Source organism: Anolis carolinensis, chromosome 1 (assembly GCF_035594765.1).
Source record: "Anolis carolinensis isolate JA03-04 chromosome 1, rAnoCar3.1.pri, whole genome shotgun sequence".
In the NCBI taxonomy this organism is placed as follows: Eukaryota; Metazoa; Chordata; class Lepidosauria; order Squamata; family Dactyloidae; genus Anolis; species Anolis carolinensis.
Window position 1 is genome coordinate 288970930 of NC_085841.1, and position 18772 is coordinate 288989701.

At 41.4% G+C, this 18772-nt stretch overlaps 1 protein-coding gene across 1 annotated transcript in view; it reads right to left on the reverse strand.

Annotated features, from left to right (window-relative positions):
* nav2 (neuron navigator 2) overlaps positions 1-15261 on the reverse strand; it is a 691770-nt gene extending 676509 nt beyond the window's left edge. The window contains exons 1-2 of the mRNA XM_062967809.1: positions 14994-15261; positions 3782-4427 (exon numbers count right to left, since the gene is read on the reverse strand). Coding sequence (XP_062823879.1) covers positions 3782-3856 — 75 coding nt within the window. The 5' untranslated portion in view covers positions 3857-4427; positions 14994-15261. The remainder of the gene's footprint in view (positions 1-3781; positions 4428-14993) is intronic.
* Between the last annotated feature and the right edge of the window lie 3511 nt (positions 15262-18772).

The window sequence follows — 18772 nt, forward strand, 5'->3', positions numbered from 1 at the left end:
AAGAGAGTTAAAATCCCTGAGCCTGTTTAAGCAATGTATTCAGTTGAGTATATTCGACAGAGAAGTTTTTATCCTGTGTGCATTTTGGGCACACTTAACCATATAGAGCAATAACAAAACAACAGGGCTACACTTCACTCATTTTAATGCACTATGCTTCTGACCACCTTCATTAGAGAACAACTAGCTCTTCAAAAGCCAGTGTCATCAAATAATACACGTTTTCCTAACATTAAGGAAACATGCACAGAGTTCAAACTATTGAAGAAAAAAGACTAGAAAATAGAGGTACCTAAGAGCGGAGGTGAGAGCTGAGAAATGTATAAAGTGTCTAATAGTCAAGGTTGCTGAATGGGCAAGTGCATGTTATTCATGCACTTACAACAGCTATTCAGCAGTCTAACCAAACAAGCCCTCTATACATGCCTGTTAGTACTTCTGGGACCACTTATGTTCATGAAACAGGCTTTAGTTACTGGAAATGTACATCTAGACTCTAATAGGAGTCAGAATTGAATGGAAAAATGTGCAAAAAGCACACAGCATTTTTTTTTTAAAAAAAAAAACAAAAATCTTGGTGGTGTATATTTGGAAAGAAAAGCTCCAATGCACTGCATTTATCACATCATGAAAATATTTTAAAATATCTTTAAAGGACTTAAACTCATTAAGCATTCATTTCCTATCTTTCTAATCTATTCACTCAATGAAAAGTTAGGAAAAGAGATAAGGAGGACAGGAGAATTTGGCAAGACAAACATTTATCCCTGGAGTTAAAGCCAAACACCATGTTATTTTTAAAGCGGTAAATACATCTTACCGAAACTAAAAGCCTAACATGATGTATCAAGACTTTAAGCCCAATTTCTGATTAAATATACAACAACAGTTCCCCTCAAACCATAAATTAGTCAATTACCATTTATTAGTAACAAAAAGAAACATATTTTTTTAAAAGTTGTATACCGCAGCATTAATTTCAACTCAATGCATGTACATGAAAATCTGAATTAGAAAATAAGGAAGGAAATAAATCAGTCTGAGAAGTCAATAAGTGTTACAGAAAATTTGATTCTCCCATCTACAAGAATTAAATAGATTCTTACTGAAGTAAGCAATACCATATGCCCCTACAGCATTTTTATGGGGTTCATGGTGACTTCGTTAAGGCTTCTCAAAAAGAACAATTCTTAATTCACTAACACTTATCATAATTATTAAGCTACAGGCATCAAAAACTCCCCAAAATCACAGAATGCGATCAGTATTTTATACATAGTATATTTGTTACAGATACCAATATTTTCTTTCTTTGTATGAATATTTCTATTGATTTCAAGAGAACGACTACATGATTCTTTTTTTTTTAACTTCAGAATTAAAAGTCATCCTGGATTAGTCATGTAATTTACATAAATGCCATTAAAACCAGGTAGATCAATCCAGTGTGACTCTGAACATGATTAATGTCAATCCCATTTTAGTTCTTTGCAAGAACTAATAAATCAATGAATGAAAACCTCCCTTGCAACCACACTGTCTTGGGGAAGGCATGAGCAAACCCCAATTTTCTACGGATTTCTACAGGTCAGTCTACAACTGGCTGGCTATGCAAGATCAAGCTGGACGTCAACTTAATAGTGCTAATTAAATTCAACATCCACAAAATGTGGTTATAAAAAAAGCAGATTAAGGGCTATGCTGTTAATGTATTCAAGAGATCATGTTCTTAATTCTGTTCTTATTTTATACAGGTAACATATGTTATAGAAAAGACAACATGTGTGCTCTTGTTTGTCTCACTCTATTAGCTAAATCTTTACAAGACTTCTAGCACCAGTTTATTTTCTTACAAGGGAAAAACATGAGTACTTCATAATTTTATGTCATTTCTTTCTTATTTATTCATGTATAAGAGTCCAATTTATTGCAAGGGAACAAATATGTCCCAACCATTAATTATTAATGTTAGATATTAGCCAGATAGAAACACAACAATCCCTGATCAACATTTCCCAGAGAGTCAGCAAGGTGGACCACGCTCAGTAAAAGGCTTAAAGACCAAATTATATTTCCCCATACAGACTAAATCTGATTCACTGAACTTTTCTACCCACACCCTTCTCAAGACAAAGAAGTTGGCTGGAAAGGAAACCTAATACTCTATTAAGCATTATTTTGCAAACATTAGTAAGAGAGAGATCACCCAAGCATGAAGAGTCATTAAAATGGATCTTACATATATCATTATAAATTTAATAATCTCCATGACGGCTCGAGTTCAAGTTAAAATGAATGTCAGCTAAGCATGACCAATTGATGTTATCCCAGCTGCCACTGAGCCTCACTTGGGGTTATATTATACTTTCAGAGGCCCATTTTACATGTGCGTTGAACACCAAGAGCCAAGAGCAGATGGGAGATGGGAGGCTTCTGTAGTTATCAGAGTTTCAGTCAAAACTGTGTATTAAAATTGGTAAAGCAGCTAAACAAAATCTGGGCATCAACACTGTCAAGGACACCAAATGTTTCTCTCAAATTACACAAAGCCTTGTATACAGGAGGTTTAAAATATATTAAAGAACTCTTAGAAACTGAGTCGATAAGGAGGATTTTCTTTCAGTGTCTATTGATTGTTATTTCCACCTCAGAATGGGCCTCTGAAAATAGGAGAGGAAGAGTCTTGTCAGCTTCAGCTGATATAGTTAACATGGAATATTAAAAAGCACAGAGGCAGTCTTTTGGGAAGGTTCCCTATGAAAACAGTTGCTTCCAAAAAAAAGAAGTTACCCAAGCTGGTTTTATTAGCAGAGAAAAATGAATGTATACTCCTTAGAAGACTTGGCAAAAGAAAATTGAACACAAAATCCTTTACAGATTAGCTAGTATTGCTGAAATAGCCAAATAAAGTGTTTAGACCTCATTGAAACAAAGTTTTCCAACAAAACTAGAATATGTTGGATTGTCTTCTACCAAATAATCTTCATGGTATTTTACACCAAGACATCATGTTTTATACTTTCCTTGACTTGTACAGAAATAAAACCCTCTAATTACTACTATGCATTAATATTGATGGAAAATAACACATTCTGATATATAAAGCCATATACCAATACATATCATTATATGAACCAGATCATTTGAAATTTCCATTCAAATCTCGCTAGCCAACAGAAGACATAAAAAGCATTTTTAAAATTGCTTGCTATTTTTAATGCATGAAACACTGGGAAATATATTTCAAGATAACATTTAGCAAATCCACAAAAAACCAACTATGCCATTCAGGCTACAATCCTACGTACACATACCTGGGAATAACCCCTACTGAATGCAATTGGGCTTATTTCTTAATAAACATGCGTAAGATTGTGCTCTTCATCTAAATAAATCAGTAAGTTAAAAGCCTATGCAACCTTTCAAATATGTTTCAAAGATTCTATCAAACAAATAACAAGTGAGTCTAACTCTTTCTGTCTCGATGTCATCATATAGCAGCACATGCCGAAAATAACTAAGCTTTGTTTTTAACTCTACTCTTCCTTCTCTCAGTCTTCCACAGATCTCTTATGTCTTCCAGTTCTTTGCTCCTCCCTCACCACGAAGTGCCCAGCCAATTAAGCAAGAACTGTGTTCAGTCCAGGAATGCTCACCCACTACCAGCTACCACATTGAAAATCTGCAAATGGATACAAAAATTGTAAGTGGCATTTGAACTTCCTGAATCATGTTCGGCAATTTAATCACAAAATGCCACTGGTGAAGTCTTGTCACTTACTCTTTTTTGATCTTCCAGTCCATGTGTCACAGCTTTTTTTTTCTGATGCTGGCTAGACTCTGATCCAGATTCCATTTCCCAGTAAGAAGTATTCCTTGTGTCTCCTGAAGTTTTCTTCTCAAAATCCACAGGATGAGTAAGAAAATATCAATGTGATTTTTAAAGAAAAAATGCACGAACTTCAAATCTTTTCTTTGTTTTCTATAATCCTTTCAGAATGCTGGTGTGCCATCTCTGCTAATTATCTCAACGAAAAAAGCATTGCAAGCACCTTTATTCTCTACTTTGGCTCAGATGTAGAATTCCATTGATGTGCTTCATAGAGGGATGGCAGAGATGAATCCATACTTAGTAGTCTAGGCCACATCATTGTTCCACCATCCTCCACATTCCTCCACCAGCATCCTCCTCATTGCATACTTGGCACAGGTAATTTATATGTCAATAAAGGTGTAAAAGTACATTCAGTGCACTGTGTTGATATTATCGGCATCCCTCTACTAGGCCAACTTTCTCCCATAAATCATTGTAAACACTCCACAATGATAATTGCTTTTTGCAAAGCTACAAAGTGTAAATTACATAAAATCATCCATGCATCTGTGTCATCGTCAACATCATCTTCTTTTTCCACACAAAGAAAGGCCTAAAAAAGAGGAAAAACATATTTTAGTATGACTTTGATTTGTCAATTTGATAACAGCTAAGATATGAAATATAACACTTCTCCTAAAACAAGTCAAAAACATTATATATGCATAGTTACTTCATAATTTATTTTTACTACTAGTGTTTTTAAAGTTAATTATAATTGTCATTCTGACTATGGAACATTTAAAACAGTTTATCACAATGCTGTCTTTGCTGGTATTACTAATAGAATTTTATTACTACTTGTAGCCCTGACCAGAACCGCCTTGCACCTGAAAATCGATGTCATTAGTGTGAAAGAACATGCAGGTCAAGAATAGGTCTCTACAGTCACCTATGGACCCACCGGTAAGACTCTATATTTGAAAGGCAATCATACTTGGACACAAGGGATTGCCGATGATGAGTGCTGACTTCAATAAAGAATAGAATTCAAAAGGGTCTGGGCTGCAATTTCTGTCATCTAAAACTACTCACAATACTGGCTGGTTGATAGGTGTGGTAGTCCAACAGCATTTTGGGAACCACACTCAGAAGAGTTAGAAAATGTAACAGCAATTTACAGTATAGGATTCGGTGCTTTATTACAAAGCCACTTAGAACTTACAGTTTTTCAGAGGATCAAGACTTAAAGTCTAGCAGATGAACTGTTCGTCTACTCAGTAATCCAGACTAGAAAACTTTTTCTACAAGTATGTTTAACACAATGAAGAATAACCTGTCCAACCTCAGTCAACGAGGAAGACTGAAATATTGCATCATATAACAGGCAAGGGGGTTGTCTACACTACAAACTGCAGTGTATAAAGCGATTTTTTCTTGAGCCAGATTAAAGTCCAAAGAACCCATTGCAAGTGAATCACCAATGCTATAATGTGTCAGAATTGCAGCGCTCTTGAAGTGAGTATGAGCGTTTAGTCCATGAAGACAAGTCCCATGAGAGGAAAGTTTCTAGGTTCATTGGACAGCTTTATTCAGAAAAAAAATGCATGCCCTGTTTTAAAAATTAACAATAAATACAGCACACATTTTCTACATTTGGTTTCTTATTCTCATGGTGAGTTCTAGAATCATACTAATCTCATCACCTGAATATCTTTCAGCTCATTACTAGATTTGATACATCCCTGAAGAAGCTGCTGGTGAAGAATTTAATTGCAAAGAGATCATGTCAAGAAATGGTAAGATTTGGGACTAAAAAAATTAAGTAGGGGAGCATTTTGCAGCATATTATCTCAATATTATCTAAGAGAACTATAAGCTGCAAGGTAAATAAACCAACCATGTCTCTAAGAACTGACAGAATCCAGCCCTGAAGCCAGAACTGTGAAGTCTAACCTTTTCCCTTTTCTCGTGCAACTCCCAGAAGCCTGAAGAACTGAAGAATTCTCACCTTAAAAATATACTCAGAATAAGTAGGAGGCAGGATCCCAGCTCTGCTATGTAGCAAGATAAGGCAAAAACACCACATTTATCAAGGTTTCATTAGCCATCACTAGTACACTGCCTTGGTCCTATTTTAATGCTACAGAGGGCTCCTAGCATCCACTGCAGTTTGGTTTCAGTAACCCAAGGATACAAAAATCTGTGGATGCTCAAGTCTCATTATATACGATGGTGTAGCAAACAGTGTCCCTTATATAAAACTAGCTTGGGTGCCCAGCGATGCCTGGGTTATTTGAAAAGGGCTTTGTTTGTTTTTGGATGTTAGGTATTCTCAGTTTGGTTGTATGTTACACTATTTCTTAGAAAAAACCTCAGTCTTTGCTTTTGTTTTTTATGAATGCTCCCATTAGAAAATGTATAATGGTGTACATTTGAACATCTTGAACTACAACTCCCAAAAGTCTTGAGTCAATCCTCCCAAAACTCCCTCAGTATTCACAGTTGGCCATGTTGGGTCTGTGTGCCAAGTTTGATCAAGATCCATCATCTACTGGGTTCAGTGTTCTCTGAATACAAGGGAACTACAACTCTCTGATGCCAAGATCAATCACCCCAAATTGGCAACTTTCGGTCTGTGTGTCAAGTTTGGTCCAGATCCATCATTGCTGGGGTTCAGAGGGCTCACGAAATACAGGTGAACTATAACTCCCAGAGTTAAAGGTTAATCACCCCCAAAGCCCACCAGTATTCCCAGTTGGCCATGTTGAATTTGTGTGCCAAGTTTGGTCCAGATCTGTCATCAGATGGATTCAGTGTTCTCTGAATATGGGTAAACTATAACTCCTAGACATCAAGGTCAATCACCCCCAAACCCCACCAATATGCAAATTTGGCCATGTTGGGTCTGTGTGCCAAATTAGTTCCAGGTTCTTCACTGGTGGGGTTCAGAGTGCTCTTAGATTGCAAGTGAACAATACATCCCAGCCTGTTCAACTCCTATAAATCATGATGAATTCTCCCAAATCTCTCCAGTACTTTCAGTTGCTGATCAATTCCTCTGTTTGCTATGTGCCACAGGAAAGGGTAGGAAAGGGTTAAAGGAGAGGCAATGGGCGGGATCGTGCAAATGGAAAGAGAAAGGAACACTGGGATGTACTCACTGTAATCTGCAATGTCCTTGGAGAGAGTGACTTGGTGGCTACTCAACACTGGGAACTATAGCCTGTTTGTGGAGGCCGGAGGTTATCTATGTGAACGGACACCCATGACACATACACACATACAGATTTTCACTTTTATTATGTGTATATAGATGACAACATCAAGGTTTGCTTTTTTTTAAAAAAAAATCTTGAATAATTTCAAGCCATAGGTGGTTGAATCCATGGGTGAAGAATTCGTAGATACAGAGGGACAACTCTACTTCCATTTCACAGACTGAGATTACTCTTCAATGATTCCAGAGCTTGGAAATAACCTTTTCAAAACTATTTCCTATTTCCCACTCAGTAATGTCCAAACTATTTACATAGCTCTGCTATGGCATGATCTCTAGATATTCAGTATTTTACTGTGGGGAAGAGGGAGGAGGAGAGAGAGAAATCACATTTCAGTTACATAGTGGTAAATGTTCTAAACTGGGCAGGTCCTGAATCTTTAAAAAATAAAACTGGCAGAGCAGAACTCAAGGCAATCAACCTATCCTTGGAGAAACCCATGATCTAAAAGCTACCTTTTAAACAACCTCCTATTATTACAGAAGCCCTGATGGCGAAGTGTGTTAAAGCACTGAGCTGCTGAACTTGTAGACCGAAAGGTCGCAGGTTCAAATCTGGGGAGCGGAGTGAACGCCCGCTATTAGCTCCAGCTTCTGCCAACCTAGCAGTTCAAAAACATGCAAATGTGAATAGATCAATAGGTACCGCTCCGGCGGGAAGGTAACGGCGCTCCATGCAGTCATGCCGGCCACATGATCTTGGAGGTGTCTACGGACAATGCCAGCTCTTCGGCTTAGAAATGGAGATGAGCACCAACCCCCAGAGTCAGACATGACTGGACTTAACGTCAGGGGAAACCTTTACCTTTACCTTATTATTACTCCAAACTAATTGTGGAGGGGAAATTTGTTGAGCCCTGCAGTATAATGCCATGTGTCATCTGTAAGGACCATTTGAAATGCAAGTTCTAAACTAAGTTGTAATATTTAGTTGGCTGTGATTTGGTGTCTAGTCAGTTCTCTTTGTTGAACATGAAAAGTGTGAAATTGGCTGCCATAAACAATTATGTAAAAGAAAACACAGGTAATATAGGAAATACAGATATTAGAACATCATCTTTTCCAGGGAGGTATACCATAGAATCAGCTTGAGGACTTAGCAGACTCCTAGAGAAAACATTTTTCTCCCAGGAGTAAGTAAGTAAAGCTGTGGATATGGATTCTGTAGTTGAGGCATCTTATTGTGAATGCAATACACAACAATACAGCACTTTGCAGACAAGCTGATCTTATATAAGGACAATGGTAAGAGCAGGACAATGCCCCAAACAATGTCACAGGATACTGATAATTGAGAAAGGAGGAGAGTGAAAAATCACAGATGCCCTGTATTTGGTAAGAAAATGTCCCCATCTCTTGCAGTACACTGTTTTGTAGTGGGAACCCCAACTGAGCAACAATATATTCTTAACACTATGCCATGATGTGGTGGGAGTCCCTGTTGCCATCTGGATAATGTTAGTGGTGCCCCATTGACACGTAACAATTCTTTAACACAGCGTGCACCATATCAGCAATGTAGCTCTGTCAATGTGAAGTTATGTAAAACAGCCTGTGTAGCAGGATCTCAGTTCCTGCAGTTGGGGGGTCTTACAGAGCTTACATGTTGATCATGCCTATACTTAAAGGATACGTTCCTAAGGCTAACAAAACACATATGGCACTGGGGTACAACTTGCTGACAAGATACTGCCATTTCATTGCATGAACAAAGATAGGATGCAATGGAGAACTGGTCTCCAAGGCCTTTAAAAAGTGAAAAAACTCGACAATTCTTTTTGATTTAATTAATTCTTCTAAGCTTCATTTTCATAATAATAATTTTTGTGGTATCAAAATATTTGCATCCAGTGCCACCTTACTATTAGTATAAGGGGTAAAAAACTATAACTGGGAGCCACATCCAGCTCCCAATGATATATATTAGACACCAAATTCATTGGCTGACCCATGGTACCGTTCAATCCCCCAATGTACACACAAAAATGGGGCAAAATTGCCTCCAAAACCACAAGACACTACTCCTGAAGTGGCACAAAACTTTTCTGCAGGAAAAGCATGTGTGTTAGTAATATGTGTAGCTGTATGCATAAAACTATGATACCCCACTGATCAAGCAGTCATTGAAATATGGATATTAAAGCATATTTTACTTCCACATCACATGTTTGCTCCAGAAAACACTGAAATAATGCCAATGAGCATCACATTAATACTCAGAGATATTTGAGAGTCATTGTTATAGCAAGATGGCAATTTACTGTCTCATCCCAAAGGCATGATTATTACAGGCACAAGCTACTTTTTGCAGATTTTCTACAAACTGATGCAATTGGGAGAAAACTTTTCTTGCCCTTCAGTGATTTCACCATGATGTGGCACATGAGGCTGCATCAGTCACATCATGTTATGTTGTGCAGAGATAGCATGACATAACCAGTGCAAGTAAGGACAGCGTGAACAATCCTTTGAAGCAGAAAAAGTGCAATCTCTCTCTCTCTCTCCTTCTCCCTCTCTCACAGTCCCTTTGTATTACAATTTTCAGTTTTCTGACCACCTCTACACTCTCTCAAATTAATCTCAGGGCACGCATGAGTGGAAATGGGCATTACAGACAGGCCTTAGGGGCAATGCTTGTAGTACTGTGTGCTAGGAAAAATGCATACAGTTTAAAAACTTTTTAAAACTTTATTTTTAGAGAAGGAAGTGAACTAAATGGAAAAAAACCCTCTAATATTTAAAATGCACTCAGTGTCTTGTCTTTTGAAGAAAGACAAAATTATTTTTACTTCAGACAACTCATTTCCTAATGGTGTAAATGATAAGTTGGTCATTAATAAGACTGATGAAAAAGGAAACAAAAGAGAAATAACTATAAAATGAAGGAAAAATGTAATTCTTTCAGGTCACAACACTTTGCTGTCTCCATCATAAAGCAATTTAATGTCACATCATCTCAAAATCAGCTCGTGAAGCCCCACTAGAATATAATTTATGATAGATCAATTTATGATAGATAATGATTTTTTCTTTATTTTTGGCTAAACGAGTAACTAAAAAAGAGTAATTAAGCTGGGAAAGACTAATTTGTACAAGATCCAGTGCAAAACTTGATAGTGAAATAGAAATCTGAAACTACACTTCCCTGGTCAAGTACAACACTGTCTATATTAGCTCCAATTAGCTTAGCAGACCCTCTTGTGTAAAATGTGATGCTAGAAAACAAAATCATTTAATGATCTGCAAATCAAACAAGACTGACTTGTGTGTGAACTTTTCCAGTTGCCAACCAACTCTTAAACTTTGAATATAGCTGCATCACCTTATTTCAGAGTTGAAATGTAGTCATGTAGATTGTAAATGCAGCCACTAAATGTAAGCTGAATGCCTGATTTCCACCCATCACCAAGTAATTTAGATCACAATTGTATGTCACCCTTTTATAAAGCAATAAAAGCTAGTGCAAACAGAAATATGCTATTATAAAAGATGTTTTCCTTTTTTCCTAGCACTGTTCTTAAGCTGCTGTTTGGCAACTCCCACATGTGTGTGTGACAATGAATTTCCTTCAGATTAGTCTGGATTTTGAAGGAGCTATTTAAAGTGCTGAACCAAAATAAGTTCAACACCTTGGATAGCTCAGAATTTCAGATAAAATATGGAGATGATTCACCAATTCATTGACCTGGATGTTCCCAGTGGTCAAACTCTAGACACATGGATACTGTCTGTACATCTTAAACAAATACTTCGATATCCACAGGGCAAGGACTAGAAATGATACCTGCTATAAGCCTGAAAAATTTTTGCATGCTGAAGTTGAGCAAGCTATATAGCCTATAGCTCTTCTTTTGCATCTCCTGAATCTACTGCCAGTATTTCAAAGATACTATCTCAATCAGCAAACATTCCCTGGAAGTTGCACAGAAAGCCCTCTAAACCAAGCATGGTCAAACTTCGGCCCTCCAGGTGTTTTGGCCTTCAACTCCCACAACTCCTAACAGCCTACCACTGCTATGTATTTTGGCGCCTGGACAGAAAATCATCCAAGCACCTATTTCCCCCAGCAGTAAAAAAAAACAAAAAAAAACAATACTAATCAATTAAACTACTAATAATTAGTTGCCTTGCCATGAAACCCAAGGCAGCCACTTCACTTTGACTAATAGAGCTGGTTCTTTGCACAATGACGCTTTTCATGCACGAAGTAGGTCCTCATTTTATGAATCTCAAATAGAACCCTGTCAGTTAAACAGGAATGCCTTCTCCTGAGGTTTGTTGTGTACAAATAAGATACTGTTGAAAAATTAACAATAAGCTTTCAATATATTTTTTTCTTAGAAATCTAATGTTCAAATGGACATCCAGCGGGGGGGGGGGGGAGTATATATACAGTATGTTTTATCTTTTCATAAGTGATGTCCCACCAAAGAAAATATGCAATATTGGATTATAATACATAAATACATACACTAACATATATTATATTGAATATATTATATACATAAAATCTAGTCCATTGAGACATAACCTGGTATGTTTGGGGATGGATTCCTAAAACATTCCTACCCTTATGTCTTTTAGGAAAGGTGTGAAGACTTTCCTTTTTGAAGCAGCTTTTAACCCAAGCCAGACACTTTACGGTTGTATGGGGGATTTTAGATTGATTTTAACTTGTATTGTTTATAATATGGAAGCTGATAAGGAGCATTCTTGGAACTTTTATTATTAATGGTTTTGTTACTATGTATATTTTTAAAGATGATGTGAGCCACCTTGGGTTTGCTCTAGAGAAAGGCGGCATAGAAATCTCAGAAATATAAATAAATAAGTAATAAAACAGGAGTGGACTAGTTTCAGTCTCGAGTGATCTCTTTCTTTTTTTCTCTCTACCCACACCTCACCATTGTGTTCTTACTGAGTAAAGCAAGTGTGCACACAAGCCAATTTAGATGAAAATACAACTATTTAGCTGATCCTGAATATGTGTTTTCACTTAGGTATGTAAGAATACAAGAAGCATCTTGATAGAACAGACCAAATTTGCCTAACACAGCAGTCTGTACAGGAACCTCAGAAGGCGGCCCACCAGAAACTCTTTTGTAGTTTACTAAATTAATCTTCTGCTTAATAGCAATCAGGTGAGCAATAGCTGGTCCTCCTTAACCTCAGTTTCTGCATCTGTGGCTTGAATGTTTGTTTCAAATCCACAAAGCAAACCTTGGTTGTGCCATTTTACAGAAGGGAAAACATTTTCCTACACTACTGTATACAATGGGACTTGGGCATCCCTTGATTTGGGTATCAGGAGGAGGGTGGGAGGGCCTGGAGCCAAACCCCAGGAGATTTTCAGGGTCCGGCTGTATGTTGCAGCTTACATCCAGGAAATGTATTAAGGCCTCTGCTGTTGAGAAAGGAAATGCCATTATAGGAGCAGGACTCTCATTCATTTCCTAGATATCCCCCTAGACAAATGCCTAACTAGTCACCAAAGTGGGAAGAAGGCACCAGAAACAGCCCATGGTGAGAGAAAGGAAGAAGGCAAGAGATAAGGAGACCTGTCTCATTTTCTGACAGAAGGAGAAGCTTTTGCAGCATCCCGACGCCGGGCGGTCCATTGACCTCCTCCATTCACCAAGAGAGAGAGGGAGGCAGAGTGAGCCAGTTCTTCCCCTCATCTCTGAGAAAAAAAGACAGGAAGAAAAGAAGAAGCAGCAGAGAGAGAAGAGGTGGCCAAAAGACCTCAGTGGAGGCTTCCTGGCTGCAGAGCACAGCAGCAGCAAACACCTCAACGAATCCTAATCCTAGAGCTAATAAGCCATTGCCATGGTTATTCTCATACCATGGCAAGCCACTTGTGTGTCTTCACATTCATTTCCGACTTGTATCGACCCTAAGGCAAACCTGTCAAAGGATTTTCAGAGGCTGAGAGGGAGTGAGTCGCCTGGGATTCTCTCTCTCTCTCTCTCACACACACACACACACACACACACACACACACACACGGGGTTTCTATGGCAAACCTTGAATGGTAGTCCCATCCGCCTGGGCTTTGAAAACTGCTCCCAGAGAGCAGCAGGCCAAGGCCTTGCTACCGTGAGAAAAGAAGGTGCTGGAGGAATAATAATAATACCATAAGGTGACATGAGGCAAGCCAAAGCCATTCTCATTGTTATTATCATATCATGGGACACCACACCCAGAATGGAACACATCTCACCATGTTAAAACAGTGGATGTGGCTCTTAATGAGACATGCTGCATTATCACAGGACATCTATGCCCCACACCACTGCAGAAATTATACTGTTTAGCCAGTATTGCACCACTTGACATCCGCCTGGAAGTAGCAGCCAACAATGAAAGGACCAAGGCAGTGACATCTCGGTCCCATCCTCTGTTCGGATATCAGCCAGCATGACAATGCCTTAAATCAAGAAATAATTTTCTAAAATCTACAACAGTGGTTCTCAACTTGTGGGTCCCCAGGTGTTTTGGTCTACAACTCCCAAAAATCCCATCCAGTTTACTAGTTGTTTGGATTTCTGAGAGTTGAAGGCCAAAACATCTGGGGATTCACAGGTTGAGAACCACTGACCTACAGAGATACTTGCAGCAACGCCTGAGCAAGCGAGAGTCCAAAAGTGGCAGGCTAAAACCCGGAACCTCAAGCCATTGCTGACACCAAATAAGGTACACAGAAGACTGGAAGGGGCTGAACAGACTGTGCTCTGGCACCACTTTAAGAAATGGGGCCACAAAGTGGAGTCCATGCGAGTGTGGAGAAGAGCAAACCACAGAGCACCTACTGCAATGCAACCTGAGCCCTGCCAGATGCACAATGGAGGGCCTCCTTATAACAACACCACAAACACTCCAAGTGGCCAGCTACTGGTGAAAGGACATTTAATATACTGTAATGCTTTTTAAAACTTTGTTTTTTGAATACATTACAACTGTACTGTTGGTTCACTTCTGACATGACAAATAAATGGGACACTACTGCTAATATTCCATGCCTTCAAGACACTTTCGATTGATGGCCCTTCCAAGGCAAACCTATCACAGGGCTTTCCTGGGCTGAGAGTGTGCAACTCGCCCAAGGTTCCCCAGTGGGTTTCATGGCCCAGCAAGCCCTGAGTCCTACTCCGTTACCAATATGATTGGGAAGGCATGACACCATGGGGGCCTGTCCTAGCTCTTGGGGCTGCTTGGGGAAAGGGTGATGGCATGGCCATGGGAGTTTGAAATGGAGACTCAAGAGGCCATAGAGCCATTGTTGCTTTCGCTGCTCCAGGTTGCCAAGCGGCACGGCAATGGGAACCCTCTCATAGAATCATAGAATATTAGAGTTGGAAGAGACCTCATGGGCCATCCAGTCCAACCCGCCGCTAAGAAGCAGGAAATCGCATTCAAAGCACCCCCGACATATGGCCATCCAGCCTCTGCTTAAAAGCCTCCAAAGAAGGAGCCTCCACCACAGCTCTCTTTCTCTTTCTCTTTCGCTCCCTCCACCCGGCCTCAGCTCCTCATCAAAATCTTTCCTTCTAGCAAAGGTTACCTTTTCACACACACAAAGAGAGAGGAAAAACTTCCAAAGCGGTCGCTTGCCCCATTCTAAAAGCAGAGGAAAGCGAGGAGGTTTGTGGTGGGGCACCTTTTACACCTGGCATGTGTAAAAAAAACCCTCATCCGATGCTGCCACGCGCAGGATGCTTTCACGCCTCTGAGGAAGTGGATTCCAACCCACGGAACGCACATTGCAAGGGAGTGACAAGCCTCTTCCTTTCCTTATCGTTATCTTTCAAAACACCCGGAAACTTTGGCATTCTTCTGCAGGGAGAACGCGGAGGAGCCGCTTCCCACCACCCTCGCCCACCTTTATTTTTTTTTTCTTACCTGTCCCTCTCCTGGGCGTGCGCCCCTCGGCCAGAGATGCAGCCGCCAGCCCCGCTTCGCCTCGCTGTGCTCCCCTCCGCCGCCGCCTCCCTTGCTGCTGCTTCTGCTTCTGCTGCTCCACCTTCAGCGCCCCAGGAGTCTCCATAACCCGCGGGTCGAGGAGGGACGCGGCGGGTCCTCCTTCCAGCCCAGCTTGGTCCCGGGGTATAGAGCCTGCGCGCGCGCGCCCTCCTGCCTTCCTTCCCTCCGCCTCGCGCTCGCTCGCTCGCGCCTTGCTCTCCGTAGGGCTGAGGAGGGGGCAGGTCCCCGCTCTTCCCGGTTGCCTTAGCAACCCACCAGCCAACCAGCCCAACCCTCTGGGCCCGCACGCGCCGGCGCGGCTTCACCAATGGGGATGGAAGGAGAGCCACTTTCAAGTCGGGACTGGGAGAGAGACTTCGGCGCGCGGATGGGATGGGGCCCAAGGACGAGCCAACTGCAAATGATGGCAAGAGTTCTGCCGTAGGTCCCAGCCTTTTGGCCCTCCAGGTGCTTTGGACTTCGGCTCCCAGACAGACCTCTTTACAATGGGCCAAACTGGCTGGGGCTTCTGGAAGTTGAAGTCCGAAACACCTAGCGGATCCAAGTTTGAGTGCCATTAGGGATGCATCTAAACCGCAGACCTGATGCAATTTGACGCCACTTTAATGGCCAATGATCATTGCTATGGAATCGTGGCAGCGATCGTTTTACAAGAGTCTTTCGTGCAGGCCTGGGCAAACCTCGGCCCTCCAGGTGTTTTGGACTTCAACTCCCACAATTCCTAACAGCCTACCGGTGGGTTGCTGTGAGTTTCCCGGGCTGTCTGGCCATGTTCCAGAAGCATTCTCTCCTGACGTTTCGCCCACATCTATGGCAGGCATCCTCAGAGGTTGTGAAGTGTTGGAAACTAGGAAAAGAAAGTTTATATATCTGTGGAAGGTCCAGGGTGGGAGAAAGAACTCTTGTCTGTTTGAGGCAAGTGTGAATGGTACAATTGGCCACCTTGATTAGCATTGAAATGCTTTGCAGCTTCAAAGTCTGGCTGCTTATTGCCTAAGGGAATCCTTTGTTGGGAGGTGTTAGCTGTCCCTGATTGTTTCTTGCCTGGAATTCCTCTGTTTTCAGAGTGTTGTTCTTTATTTACTGTCCTGATTTTAAAGTTTTTTTAAATACAGATAGCCAGGTTTTGTCCATTTTCATGGTTTCCTCCTTTCTGTTGAACTTGTCCACATGCTTGTGGATTTCAATGGCTTCTCTGTGTAGCCTGGCATGGTAGTTGTGAAAGTAGTCCAGCATTTCTGTGTTCTCAAATCATATGCTGTGTCCAGGTTGGTTCATCAGGTGCTCTGCTATGGCTGACTTCTCTGGTTGCGTCAGTCTGCAGTGCCTTTCATGTTTCTTGATTCGTGCTTGGGCATGGCAATGCTGCGTCTGGTGGTCCCTATGTAGACTCGTCCAAAGCTGCATGGTATACAGTAGACTCTTACAGGGGCGAGAGGATCCCTCTTGTCCTTCGCTGAACGTAGCATTTTTTGGATTTTCTTAGTGGGTCTGTAGATACAGTAGAGTCTCACTTATCCAAGCTAAACGGGCTGGCAGAAGCTTGGATAAGCGAATATCTTGGATAATAAGGAGGGATTAAGGAAAAGCCTATTAAACATCAAATTAGGTTATGATTTTACAAATTCAGCACCAAAACATCATGTTATACAACAAATTTGACAGAAAAAGTAGTTCAATAGGCAGTAATGTTGTGTTGTAATTACTGTATTTACGAATTTAGCACCAAAATATCACGATATATTGAAAACATTGACTACAAAAATGGCTTGGATTATCCAGAGGCTTGGATAAGCGAGGCTTGGATAAGTGAGACTCTACTGTAGTTTGTAGGTTGGGTTTCTTCATCCGCTTCTCTATGAGGTCAGTGGTTCCCTTGATGTCTGGTAAGAACACTTTTCCTCTGGGTGGATCTTTGTCTTGACTCTCGTGGCTTGTTCTTGGTCTTGTAGCCCTTCTGATGTCCACGGAGTATCCATTGGCCTGTAGAGCCCAGTTTAGGTGGTTCAGTTCAATGTGCTGACACCTCACCATACAACAAGTCTTGCATTGAGCCAAGGCGAAGAAAGTGGGTTTGTTTTCGTGTCAGGAAGCGACTTGAGAAACTGCAAGTCGCTTCTGGTGTGAGAGAATTGGCAGTCTGGAAAGACGTTGTCCAGGGGACGCCCTGATGTTTTGATGTTTTTACCATCCTTGTGGGAGGCTTCTTTCATGTTCCCGGTTGGGAGCTGGAGCTGATAAAGGGAGCTCATCCACGCTCTCCCCGGGTTGGATTCGAACCGGCAACCTTCAGGTCAGCAACCCAACCTTCGAGTCACCAGCCCTGCCGGTACAAGGATTTAACCCACTGCGCCTCCGGGAGCAAGTGGTGCCACACAGCATTCATTCTAGTGTAGGATAAACCTCCTGGGATAAACCTCCGTGAACTCTACGCCCTTGCCTCCCTCAATGGGATCGATCTCCTGACGGGACGAGGAAGGAAGTGCCAGAGGGGAACTGAGCCCCGCTCAGGAAGGAGGTTGGCTAGTGAGTCTCACCCACGCATCGGAACGCCTCCGTACGGCGTAAAAGAAGTCCTGAGCGGAAGGTTGAGCAGCAAATCTCCCTTCCCTGTTTCCCAAATGCAGGTCTTCCATGTATTTTTGGACGTCAGCTCAAGAACTCCTGACTGTTGGCCAAGCTGGCTGAAACTTCTGGGCGTTGGTTCAAAAACCCTCAGAGAACCAAAGTTTGGGAACCAACGCAGAATAGTAAAGGCCAGATTGCTTGTTCCAATTTGGATTTGCAGTGAAACCTGGAGGTGAGGGATTTGGGGCAGGGATCCCTCCCTGCGAGCCAACGGAGCTACACCGCCCCTTTGTGGGCTCGCCCGGCGCAGCACCCTCCTTTGGCCCCGGGAGCAGGAAAGCCATCTCCTCCGGGCTGGATCGCTCAAGGGTCAGTCAACAATCACTGGCGCAATGGGTTGTCCAAGGCTTTCATGGGCGGAAGCACTGGGTTGCTGTGAGTTTTCCGGGCTGTATGGCCATATTCCAGAAGCATTCCTCCTAACCTTCCGCTCATATCTATGACAGGCATCCTCAGAGGTTGTGAGGTCTGTTGGAAACTTGGCAAGTGGGATTTATGTATCTGTGTAAGGTCCAGGCTGGGAGAAAGAACTCCTGTATGTTTGACGCAAGCATGAATGTTGCAGTTAATCTCCTTGATTAGTATTGAAATGCCTTGCAGCTTCAAGGCCTGGCTGACTCCTGCCTGGGGAAATCCTTTCTTGGGAGGTGTTAACTGGCCCTGATTGTTTCCCGTGAAATATCCTCTACAGCATTTGATGAGCTCTCTGTAAACTGCAAACCCCAGGATTCCATAGGCGGAACCTACGGCAGTTAGGGTTGCCAGATGTCCTTTATTATAAGGGATGCCTCTTATTTGATTTACAACCTTGCCCCTTACTGGACTGTCAGGTGTCTTTGATTATAACAGATTCTGCCCATTCCTTGTATGCAGACTGAACAAAATGCCCAAAAAAACCCTATATTTCGGGTGTAGGTTCTGTCATAAAGACAGAAATGTATGCATCATGTCATTTATATATGTGGGCAATATATTAACTTTACAGAGAAATACAGGGCTAAATTACGTTAAATCAATATTTTCAATTGGTATTTTGGTAGAACACCATCTTATTAATACCTAATTCCTGA